Genomic DNA, 13,475 nt, shown 5'->3' on the forward strand with positions numbered 1-13,475 from the left:
AACTTGGCAGCTCCATCAGGATAACGCACCTGCCCATTCTGCGCATTTGATTCAGGCTTTCATCGCCAAACACAACATTCCTGCGGTTTGCCCGACATGGCTCTGGGTGACTTTTGGCTATTTCCCAAGCTGAAAATGCTACTGAAAGGGAACCGATTTAAGTCAAGAGAAGGCATCATGCGGAATGTGATGGCACGGTTGCTCACCATTCAACAAACTGGGTTCCAGAAGTGTTTCCAACAATGGTGGGACTGCTGGGAGACGTGTGTGCATTACCAAGGAGACTTCTTTGAAGGGGATTAGTGTTTTGGATAAATAAATGTATTTTTGCTGACCAATGGTTCAATACTTTTTGAACACACCTCATATTTATCTGCAGTGATTTTGTTACCCAAGTCTTCAACCTCTCTGTAAAGCAGAAGACAAATTAACCTCCTGGCACCAGCTGCCAAGAGATGGTAAGACAGTTTGCAATATTTACCAATGAGATAAACTACCAAACAAAGACCTTACCTAGAAATGTTAAAACTATATCACTATCTAAAATTATGATTAAGTAGTTTTGAAAAAATCCCAGTATTTTAAACATAGTAAATCCTCTGTTTAGAAAAGCAGACCAACTGCTATATAATGCTAAAGTTCTTGGTAAGCTGGAGCAGGGTGCAACATTTATTTGCCTGGGTGCATCTGACAATGGTTTTTTTAAAGGAAACAGTCAGCCACATTCATCTGAGCATGCACATAAGGATCACATCACCAACTTCACAAGAATAACACGAAAATACTGCAATCATTATAATTTATGTACATACCAGTCTTAAGCTTCTTCAAAATCTTAGTTTTGGTTGGTAACAAGAAACTAAAATCTGCTAAAGGTTTCAGCTTTTCTGGATATACTGATTTAGTCCAATTTGGAAGTGTAAAGTTATAAAGTTCCTGAAAATCCAGTAGGTACATTTACATTTCACTCTCACATAAATAAGCCTATATGAATATTAAAAATTTCAAATGTCAAAGAAAAAGTTAATTTATTATTTGAATTTAATTTAAAATACTTAAACTTCAAAATAAAAATATTAATTTTTATTGAAAGTGTAGTAAAGTTATTTCATATCACCTCGTGTAATGATCAAAATTGAGGCCAAGGGCCATTGTTGTACAAGATAAATGTGTACATCCCAGTTTCACTACATAAATGGGACCAATAAAACCACCCAGAGTTTATTTCAACACGGGCACAGTGAACAGTATAACTGCTCAAGTTCAGAGTAAGGAAAAATCTGTAATCTGGAAATTTTTTTGATATGTTTAAAACAAAGTAAGAAATATGCTGGTTGCAACTACTGCAAGTATACTTCTTTTACAGCTGTGTTTAAAGTTGTATTACTATAAAAATTTGATTCAAACTAAAAAAGAAAAAATATATATTTGCAAAAGCCTACAGTAGTGTGTCTAAAAAAATACCATGACAATACTTTGCAAAGTAAGACAAAAATAATTTTTTTCATACAATAAACTATAACAGTATTTATTCTGACAATAAAACACAAAAAAAGGATTTAATTAGATTTGTCTCCCAGTTTGCACAGCACATAATGAAACCACATGCTAAAACTGATTTCAAAGAATTAATGGTTCTCCACATTGCATACACCTTGGACTCACATAGTGTGGGTTAAAAAAAAAGAAGCATAAATTTACATAATGCAAGATAATATCTCAGACTCAGATAGTGCACCATAAGGACTCATTTCACGCAAGCTGTTTGTTATATTTTGCCTTCTCCTGTATACATTACTACCAAATTGCACATCATTCACTAAATCTCCATTACTCTGGTTCCCGTCAGTTCAAGTCCATAACAACTGCACAGCACATCACAACAGGCCCGCCACCCTACTAACATTATGTATACATACAAACACAACAGTACACAACACCTCCTCCCTCTTGAAGTTATTTCACAACATAGTCCTTGAATCTAGCTGGTCGTTGTATCACACGTCTCTGAAATGTTCTCGTACTACACTGGACCTCCCCTGCTGGATCCGGTTGTGCAAATCCTCGGAATGGACTTGATCCTGGACTCACAACTTGACCCTGTCTCTTCCTTATCCAACACTGGTGGCTGCTGTTCATTCTGGTTCTCTTGCTTGTACATCCCACGAAGCTCATCAACATTGACCCCCGTTGAATGTCGGTCTGTTTGTTGATCCTCCGTCTGCACTGGCAATCCTCCTCCTAAACCTTCTGGGCTCTGTATCAAAGCCCGCCCAGTCACACTGGAATGCCTGAGAATTTACTGCCTACTGGTACACTCTTGTTTTTGTTGTGGAATGGTCACCCCTTTTCTGTGCAAAAGTTGGTCCACATGCTGCATGTATGCTTTTCCCTCATCATTTGTTACTTCAAATATAAGTCTCCCACAAGCTGCCTTCACAACACCAGAGAGCCACTTTCCATTCCCACTATAGCTACAGAATAGCACTGGATCGTTGACGTGGAACTGTCTTAGATCTGGCCCTCTGGAAGCCTCTTGTAAGGGCTGTCTGAAGACGAATTTGATCCAACACTGTTTGCAGTGACCTTCCCATTACTCTTTCAGTTGGAGTGGGGAATGTTCCAGCACTCGCTGTTGTGCAAGTTAGCCTCGTCTGCCAATCTCCGTTACACAGCTTCTTCAACTTCCCTTTAACTGTCTGCACCATGCACTCAACTTGCCTGTTATTTGATGGGTAGAATGGTGTTGATTGAACAAGTCTGATGCCATTTCGTTTTGCAAACAACCTCATTTCTAGCAATACAAAAACTGTACCATTGACGGGCACTATACACTCCGGAATGCCATTAACATGAAATATTCCTCTTAACTCTGTAATCACTGCAGCTGACGTTACTGATGGTACTAACTTCAGCTCAGGCCATTTTGAGTATGTATCAACAAGTATCAAAAACACCTTTCATTGAAAGCGTCCGAAGAAATCTATGTGTAGCCTAGTCGAAGACTTTTCTTAGGGAGGCCAAGTAATGTCCTTTACCTTTGGCGGATTTGCTCTTAAGCTCTGGCATTCACAATATTACCCCACAAACTGTTCAATGTTGTAAGCCATTCTAGGCTACCACATGTAGCTTCTTGCCACTGATTTAGACCATACAACCCCCTCGTGGCCTGCATAAAGAATCTTCAGAAGGCTTCCCCGTACCACTGTAGGTATAACTACCTGACTTTCCCACAGCAGGACACCTTTGTACAGTGATAGCTCATTTTGACGACTCCAGTAAGGGCAAAGCTCGTCAGTAATCTTGCCTGCCGGCCAACCAAATAGGGTATTTTTCTTCACGTTGCTGAGAACTGGATTTTCATTTGTCAATATAGCCAATCTAGTAGCCTCTATAGGAAGAGTTTCCAGAATTAGAACATCTCATACTGCTGGGATGTTAATAGTGGAAGTAGCTATAGGAAGTCTACTCAAGACATAAACATGTCCTATCTGTGTATCTGGTCTATGCACAAGATGGTAAACATAAACAGACAACCACAGGCAATCTCAGCGATAATATGTCAGGAGTCTGCTTATTGAGGTCCAACAGACGAAGAAGTAGCTTATGATGTCACAATGGTAAATGGCTGTGCTGTCATATTGTCTGATCTTTATAACCGCAAACATGACAGCTACGGCCTCCTTATCGATCTGGGAATAATTCTTTTCAGCTTTCTGTAGGATCCTTAACCCAAAAGCAATGGGTGCTTCACATCCATCTTCAGTGAAATGGGCCAGTACAGCAACCAGCCCATGTTCTGAAGCATCATAAGTTAATATGATAGTCTTCCTTTCATCATTATGCATGAGCACCATGTCTGGCTGAAGAAGTTCTTTAGCTGCCCTGAAGGCCTAATCATGCTCTTCTGTCCATTCCCACACTTTTCCGTGGTCCAGCAGTCAATGTAAGGGTTCAAATACGCTTGTTTTGCCAGGTAAAAATCTCTCATAGAAGTTCAACAAGCCCAAGAATGCCTGTAGTTCTTTCTTAGTGGTAGGTGCTGGGGCCTTGTGGATTGCCTTCACTTTATCATCAGTCAGGTGTATACCAGTGCAATAGTCCCTGTACTCTAGAAATGTCACTGATGTAGCCACAAAAACACACTTGGCTCGCTAAGACACAGCCCTGCCTCCTCATTTCGTTATAGCACCTGTTTCACCTATAGCCAGTGCTGTTCTTCATGTGGTCCTGTAACTATTATATCATCCAGCAAGACCACAACCCCAGGAATTCCTGACAGCAAGGTTGACATTAAATGCTGAAAAATAGCTAGTGCATTACAAACCCCAAAAGGTAATAGTTTTACCTTAAATAACTCTTTCATGGCATTTACTGTTGAGAGTTCTGCTGTAGTCTCAGCCACAGCCACCAGTAAGTATGCTTCTGGTAAGTCCAACTTGGAAAATAATTTCCCCCCTGCTAAGTTGTAGTGGGTAGATATTTTTCTTACATACCACATTGACAGTACATTTTAGTCCCCACAAATTCGTACTGATCTGTCAGCCTTGCAAACTGGTAATAAGGGTGTTGCCCACTGCGAATAAGCTACTCGTTGAACTAATTGATCAATTTCTTTCCTGAAACTCTCTGCCAAAGCAAAAACTATATATCAGTTTTTGTGAAACACCGGTTTGGCATCTGACGGTACCTTTATGTTCACCAGTGGCCCCGAATAGTGACCCAGATACACATCATCAAATACTCTTGGATCCTTCCCATCAGCCACTACGAACCTTAACCTAGCTGATTCCGATTTAGTTCTTACATTTACCTTTAATGATCCCAGCACTTTCAGTATTTGTTGGGACCATGTGAGGAGCACAAAGTTTGCATCTTGCAGCACGGAATCCTCTGGTCACAAATGCTTGAATATATTGTTGCTAATATAGTAAGACATGCACCTGTGTCCACTTCCATGTTCAGTTGTTTGTCATCTAACCATATCTTCCATGTGGAATGGTGGTCGACAGTTTGATGATACTGCACCCACGTTGTACAAACTGTACATTGCTGCCTATTTCACTGAAGAATCATAATCCTCCTCCATGCTGTAATTAGCACTTCCCTTCCCGTCATTTGTCGCTTTGAGGACACCCCTGTTGTCGCAATGTCTGGTGCCTGAGTCGTGATAATTATCAACAGCAGTTTTCAGACCCTCAAAAAGTGCAAGGGAATTATTATGTGTGTGAGTGAATGAAACTTGCCCCATGAGAATGAGTACAGTATTTTTCTGAATTTAAGTCAATAGTAAGTTTATTTCATAAATTAGTAGTATACCATGATATTAAAAGGTGTAGTTATACAAGTCACTCATGTTTCACAATTGATGCAATAGGTTTTTTTAAAACAATTATCATGAATGGATTGAACATGCTCAAAACAGAAATGATGCACATAATTAATATTTTGTTTTACTTGATTTTAATTTGAACTGATAGCATCACAGGATTCTACTTCTATGACGGAACAGTACACAATTATAATTTTATATCTTAATGTTTGGCAAAACTACAGTATCATAGCTCAAAATTTTCAATTTAATATAATATCAACTGCAGCGTGTTTTCTCCACCATGTTTATTTTCCTTTCGCATAGTCATAGACATTGTACACAGAGAAAAATTTGTAGGCTATAGAAAAACGAAGTCTTGTACGTAGTGACATTGGATTTTAATTGAATACATCACAGTTACCAACTAAAACTGATTAGTTGAGTGACTATTTTATGATGGCAGTGTCATGCAATAGTATATGAAAACTTTTTCTAACTTTATTGGTGCTTTGTTTGAAAACTAAGTTCCTGCCCTTTATCATCATACCATTATTTCATCCAGTATCTGTGAACTTATTTATGGATATGGATTTAAGCTATTTGTGTTATGATAAAAAATCCCAAATTATGTTAGGTAGTTAAGTTGAGCATTCACACATTTATCATTGGCACAAAGACAAGAATCAATTTAACAAAGAAACAGCTTTACTCCTCGCATAGTAATGTAACATACCTCTTTGTTAGATTATATTATGATTAATAAAGATTTACAAATCAAGAGTTTGGATGCCAATTACTACCACATATATATTCACAGTTCGAGAGGGCATTACCAATTGCACATGAAAATCTTTTAGTTTTCTTCCTGAGACTCTAAATGAATTGAATTAATGTAGATTAAAAAATTTTGTAGTAAGGGTTCATTTAAATTTGATATATATTTTTCAATGCTCCCAGTAAATGAATAAAGTATAAAAATTATTATTCCCTTAGCTGTCAATGAAAATCAAGATGCCTTGGAACGTGGCAGAGAAGTCACATCAGCATCCTGGAGACTCAACTGATGTTAAGACTGAATGCATCCTGGGAGTATGGTGAAAAATTTCGATAAACCCACTACATAACACAAAAGTAACAGTGTTAAAAATAAGACACCAAACAAAATCTGACCGAGACGTTTATGTTTAGGGGGTATACTTAAGTTTAAATGAAGGATTCTAACTACCAATTATGTGGGTTTGAATCATGTTGTCAAGACATGGCGAAGATGGAAAGAACAGACATAGGCATGCCGGCACATAGCTTTCACACAATCCAGCAGAAGAATTTAAATAGAACATTAAGAACTATTAATACATTATGGTTTTAAGAAGAGTTGTGGGAATTATTCCTGTCTTATGTGACTACATAGCATATCACAGTTTGTTCACGAACAACAGACGAAAAACAAATGACAAATGAGATTCGACTGGCGGCAATGATAGTTCGACAGGTAATGGCAGCATAGCAGGATACACCGGGGACGGGTAACAGTGTAACAGTGGAATGATACATAAGCGTAACAGAGAAGTCACCCCAAAGTTTTAAGGCCAGAGGGATGAAGAGAGCCAATGTTGAGAAAATACATTGTGGGAAAAAAAAAGTGTTACGACATATAGTGAACTGGCTGGATGCTGCAGAAATGCAGTAAAGAGTTTAGGCATGAGTGGAAAGGAAGGGGGGGGGGGGGGGGGGGGGGAAGAGGAAAGATTTATGTGAACAAGATCCAGAGCTGCGGTGATGGAAAGTTTTGGCGCTTAAGTAATAGGATGTGCGAAGCCCATCATTGGCAAAACCAGAATATGAGCTACAGATGCCTAGCAAAGGTGAACTGGTTAAGAATAAAAATTTTTAGGCCAAAATAAAAAACAAAAAATTAAAATTCTCTTATATTATAAAATTCTTAATATCAAATTCCATCACAAAATTAAAAATTTTAAAAGTGCCTCACAATTACCTGCAAGCAGCACAGTAAATTTTATCTGATTGGTACAGTAATGGTATTGATGTTATTGTCAAGGGATTTAAGAAGCGGTTTATATAAAAAATAAGAACATACATAAATTACATTTGATGGAAAAAAATATATATGAAAAAATACAATCATGCATAGTATTCCACATCCACTATCAGTCTAAATAATAATATTATTGAATTGCCATTCAATTATAATTCAGTTTTGTGTAACAAATATTTTTATGATTTGATGAAGCTTTACATTTTGATAAGTATTAAAATTTGGAGATTGACTTATATTTGGACAAATGTTAGACATCTTTCGTCACGAATTTCCCCACATCTCGGTGGCTGTGATCGCTAAACGTGTCACACTCATGTGGCAAGAGTCATGGGTTCGATCCCAGCATGGCTCAAATTAATGAACAATAAGTTGGTAACCCAAGTGTTTCAGTTGCATTAAGCCATCTGTGCATAACTACGTAATGCAAAACTCTACCTTTATTCATTACTACACTATTTCTATTATTATGTATTATCTTTTACCATACAACTTATTTTCAATTAAAATGACAACTATGAAACTAACAATTGCCACATCCATTAAAAATAACTAACTTTTTACATGGTATCCTATTCAACAAATTAATGTTATTAAATATGTCAAGGGCAAATCTTTTTCTGATCATAGCTGCTACTCATAAAGAGATTGGGGATAATCCTTTGTAACAGACTAGTTAGGTTAGCTATCGAGATAAAGACTTCATTTCTTTCGGTTTGAGTTTCGGGTACAAGACTGTCATTAGTAAAGAATACACACCACAGCACAATTCAAAGAAATAGGCCATCACCTACAGTAATGAACCATTTGCCTTGAATTATAAGGGGCTATGCAAATATTTAGATAAATAATTCAACTGCTCCTGATTAAGATTTAGATATGTTTTACAATTTAATGTAAAATTGGTCTCACGTGTTAAATTCTGTATGGATTCAATATAGTAAAAAGTTTCACTAAAATACAAATCACAATAAATATATTGCTAGACTGTAAGATGTATATAAAAGTGTAATTATTTTTTTTTAATTTTCACACAAACTAACTCAAATTTTAATACATACAGAACCATCATAAGCTATTAAACTAAAAAAAATAATTATATTGTTATTATTGTTAAAGTATGTTTGTAATTTTCTTAAGTTGCTAAAATTAAAATTTTGGACAAATTTTCTACACAGTATTTACTTTTGAAGAGTGACTTCATTAGATTACCATGTCTGTGATAAGTAAAATTACTAATCCAAATTATATGCTATAACTACATCAATGATACATTTTACTCTAGAGGTTTACATAAATATTCTCTTAACATTTTACTTATTATTAACTGAAGTGTTCATTGCCTTAAATAGTCAATAAAAATACTACTTTTCTTTACAAATGAACCTTAATAATTCTACTTCTAATCCACAGAAGGTAAAATCTGTTAGGGGTTTTCACAGAGATATTAGAGCTATGTGGGAGGAACCTTGACTCGCCTTGATTGTAAAGCTTTCTCGACCATCATTTCCGCCATGACAATTCTTGTTGGTTTGAACATTCTCATTACTGAAGTCATTTCACTAACTTCAGGCACCAATTGTCCTGTAACAACTTTCTTTTGTTAATAATTCAACATTAGCATGTTATTTATTATACTTTATGTAACAATACACTATTTAATTTCAAACCAGAATAACAAGGAGGAATTTGATTTCCAGATGACAGGAAATCCCAACTTGGTAAACCATTAAAAAAAATTGTAAAATATTAAATTAAATAAAAACAAACTTTTTAGTTCATGGTCCTACCTTCAATATCAATATATTAGAGGTAAGTTATTATCAATTATAAAAAACTATTTTACAAATAATTATTTGGTAATACAGGCCAAATCCAGTATATCTATAGCATATTATTAGTATATAATTTTACTGAAACTACTAAATTAATTACTATAATACAATCAGAGGACTGTACTGTATGCTAGAAAATAAAATTTATAAAAATGTAAGATAGAAATACTCTTAACTCATGACCATGAGCTAGTAAGCATACCACCCAAAGCAGTAGGTACAGTGACAAATTCCCAGCCTAGGAACTTAATGCCCACAAATAAGCTAAAACTTAAAAATATAAACAATTTCTACCGATAACTATGATAATAAGTAAAAAACATACCTTAAGAGGAAAAATCATCTTACCTCAATAAAAAGTGTATTATAAAAATACTCAACATCTGTAACTGTCTGAATTACCATTCCTGCATTTTCTGTTAAATATGAATAAAGAGGAGCATTTTTTTTGTTTATAATCTGCATTTCTGGTGAATTTTCTACTCGCTCATACTCTTCAGAGTAACGTGGGCAAGGTTTCTTCGCCGCCAAAATCTGCAATGGGAACAGAAGGAGTTATTAAAAAGTCACTTGCAACACACATTAATGTCACAGCACAAATATCCACAATACTATACTATACTTGTTTCCTACTAAGATGATCCGGGCTCCATTGCTGGCGGGGTCAAACTCCAAATTTTTCACAAGTGTGAAACGTGGCGGAGGTTGCAGTGAGCCGACAGGTTTTCCTCCAGGGGTGCTCCCATTTCTCTCATCATCTCTAATGACCTCATAGTCTCTAATGACCTTGAGTGTATGAGCTTCACTCTTACTATTCTAATGTACACACCATTTACTGTTGACAAAGGGTGGCTGGCAGAGTACTGTAACACTTTCATAAGTCATGTAGCAGCTGTGACTATACATTATAAGGGTTGTCACAAAGATTTGCAAGGGTGGTTGCGTAGTCATTGTATAAGAATTAAAAGACTGGTGGCAGCCAGTTGGTCTTGTGGACTGCCCAGAGCTTAAATTTTCCCGGGCAGAACATTGATTGTATAAAATAAAATTCAACCAATTTTAATAACATTTTGGTCCCTTGGTAACACTTACTAATAGGCTACATAATAACGTAGTACTCACCACGTTTTAAGTAGTATACAAAGCCACGAACATGATGTACAAGCATATAAACTAGAGATAAACTGAGGGGAATATGGACCAAAGGTTGCTCGAGAGTCTTAATGGCAGGACAGTTATATAAAATTTTTTACAGGTGGTACAGTATTAAAGTTTATATTTCCAATCAAATGACCCTGAAATGTGAATTAGTCGATCAACGTTTGCACAGTCCCATTTTAGCACAGAAATGGATCTCAAGCAAAGAACTGAGGGGTGCATTTGATAGCACATGCAAGGACCTGCAATTTTACAGCAAAGTTAAAATTTTATTTTTTGACATGTATCTGATGTTAAAATTAATTTTTAGCAGAAATTTGAAATAACGAACAAATGCACACAATGATTTTGCAATTCAAAGTGTTTCACTCAAAAACAGTATTATGTCAAAGTGAGATTATGTTTCAAAACTTCAGTAGATAGATTGGATATTTAGAAATAATCTCCTAATTCAAGAATCAAGGTTCTTTATTATTAAAAAAAAAAAAAAAAAGTGAAACTATGATTTCATTGCATGTAATTAATTCTTACCACATGCTAAGAAAGAAAAAATTCTACTCAATAACATTTGGACATGTTTTAACATGAAAAATAAAGAAACAATGATTTAATAAAAAAAACTATACGTACATAATCTTCAAGTTCAGGGACAGTGTGTACGGGGATTGGCTGCCATCGAATCTCTGGGTTGAAACGTTGCTGTGGCACAGGTAAGTACAATCCTGCCAAGTTGCATTCAGCACTCATCAATGTTCTATCCATATCTGTACTCTGGATGTGGATGTCAAGTTCAGAGTACACGCTTGGTAAGAAGTTACTGTAACGCTGTCGAAGCCATTGGCCTAGTAAAAACTGCTGTTCCTTTCCAATCTGTAATTTAAAAAGATTCAAGTAATAATATAAACAATAATTACACTGCACAAGAAACACACAACATTAATTTAACTCGTCATTGGTCGCGCTATGAGCATTTTGCTCACCCTCAGAAATATTGTTTTACTGTTGTTTTTATTGCTGCTTGGAGGTGTCTTTTTTTCTAGCTGAGTTTTGAACCTTCCTTATCAAGTCACTAGGTGGCTGACAGGATGTAACTGATACTTGGCCTTGATATAAGTATTCGCTTACAGGCATGCACGCCGCATGAGCAGTTTACTCACAGTGCGACCAGTCGCGTTGCTACACTTGTGACGACTGTTTGGTTTGCAATGTGCTGTGTTTAGTCGTGGAATATATTCTTGTGAGACTAAATCTAATGATTCGTGGTATTACTTATTGAAATGAATCGGCGGAAGAAAATTGTGGCTTTGGCTCTTCAACAAATCGCTGAATGTTCCAGAACAGGTAAGTTATGTTATAATTATCACTATTTTGTTTGAAAATACAAAAAAATATATATAAACATATATTACATAAAACATTAATTAACATCAATAATAGTAAACATTAACATTTTGTCACAAAATTGTTGATTTTCGTATAAAATAAGAATTTATTATTGAATACGGAAGCTGAAAAGCTGAATTTGGATAGAAGTGAGACAAGATTTTATAATTTTGGAAAAGCACTTAGGAATTCCAGAGGAAGATATGTAATTGTAGTCTTTCCATAGTTTTATGTTTCTATTTTATTTTTGACTAGAATTTTCAGTAATGTAATATATATTCTGTGCTTTGTATTTACAGAAGTTCCACCATGGTTGCCGGATAGGTTACCACCTGAAAACCAATGATCAAAATTTTGACCAAGATAATGTTGAAAAATCCTAATAAAGTTAGGTGTTATAAAATGTAAATTTCCATGAAAGCAGTTAATTTTGATGTAGAAATTCTCTATTGCATAATGTGTGTTCTATTAGTCATAGTCTCAAATGTATAACATAAATTAGTGTGCCCTCAAAAGACTCAGTAGATTTAATAATTTTTGTGCTAGAAAATGATGAAGTTGTGAATAATGTGTGATTTTCTGTTGCTTCCAACACTACTGCATTTATTGTTGATGTATTCGTAGGCCGGACAAAGGAAACTCAGTATACAGCCAAATAGTTTATTGTGATGATGATTTATGTAAAAAAAAATATTTAAAAATTATGTGATAATAATATAAAATATTATTTAAACAAGCAGAGTTGTTTCATTTGCAATATGTAAAAATATTTGGCCTTTAAAAAGTGGTTAAGCACGACTCTAATCATAAAACTAAGTCTGTGAGCAAAATGCTCATGCGCGACCACTGGTGTAACATTTTACAATGCGACCAATGACGGGTTAATTATTTACTTATTATCATCTTTATTGGTGGCGAAGTTAAGGCAATATGCCTTTTCTTAAACTTAACCCACATTATCTGCTATTACACCATACATAACACAAAAATAATATATGTATGACAATATAGGTAATAAGATATAAAGCCGAATTAAGCAATAACTAAATGTTCAAAGATAAGAGGTAACAATTACACAATTTAACCAAAAATGTACATGTAACTAAAAATTAAGCATAGTCATAAACATGCTGGAAAGTAATTTACACTTTAAAAATCCAGCTTTGACAAAATACGATGATGATGATAGTAAAAATAAGTAGAAGTATTACATTAAAACCAGTCACTCACACATTCAAACACAGATTAAAGCAGTAGGTAAGCCAAAAAGTGATTGTGGTAAGTAGATGTTCCAAATATTTTTTTTCAGTCAGTGTTAGAAATTAGCTACGTTTTTTGATTGCCTTGTCGCCTGGTCTAGTTCGTGCCAGATCCTGCTACTTGTGGCTGCAAAAGTTCCTGACAAACATTTGGATGAATGTACGGGGATTGCCAGTTTAGAGTTGTGCGTAGGTTGTGTGTTATGGCTATTGTGGCTATGTAGGTAATTAAAATCGACTGGCAGATAATGAGGGGATTTGGGCTGCAGTGCTCTGTAAGCAAGGATAAGTGTGTGCATATGATTGATTGCCTTTGAGTGATTTGAACCATTTTAGCTGCTGATAGTATTGGGTTAGATGATCTTGGAATTCAAGGTTAAAAATAAATCTTAACACAGAAGTTTTGGAGCTTCTGGAGTTGCTTTGCTGGTTTATCTGTCATATCAGGAAACAAGACATTGCAATAATCA

The 13,475-nt window shown here is 35.5% G+C and overlaps 1 protein-coding gene across 1 annotated transcript in view; it reads right to left on the reverse strand.

The window, feature by feature from the left end:
- Positions 1–13,475, reverse strand: part of LOC134529155 (lysosomal acid phosphatase-like) — a 62,467-nt gene that overhangs the window by 13,544 nt on the left and 35,448 nt on the right. Inside the window, exons 3-5 of the mRNA XM_063362934.1 lie at positions 10,994–11,233; positions 9,554–9,739; positions 813–936 (exon numbers count right to left, since the gene is read on the reverse strand). Of these exons, the coding sequence (XP_063219004.1) occupies positions 813–936; positions 9,554–9,739; positions 10,994–11,233 (550 nt within the window). The remainder of the gene's footprint in view (positions 1–812; positions 937–9,553; positions 9,740–10,993; positions 11,234–13,475) is intronic.

Source organism: Bacillus rossius, chromosome 2 (genome assembly GCF_032445375.1).
Source record: "Bacillus rossius redtenbacheri isolate Brsri chromosome 2, Brsri_v3, whole genome shotgun sequence".
Taxonomy (NCBI): domain Eukaryota; kingdom Metazoa; phylum Arthropoda; class Insecta; order Phasmatodea; family Bacillidae; genus Bacillus; species Bacillus rossius.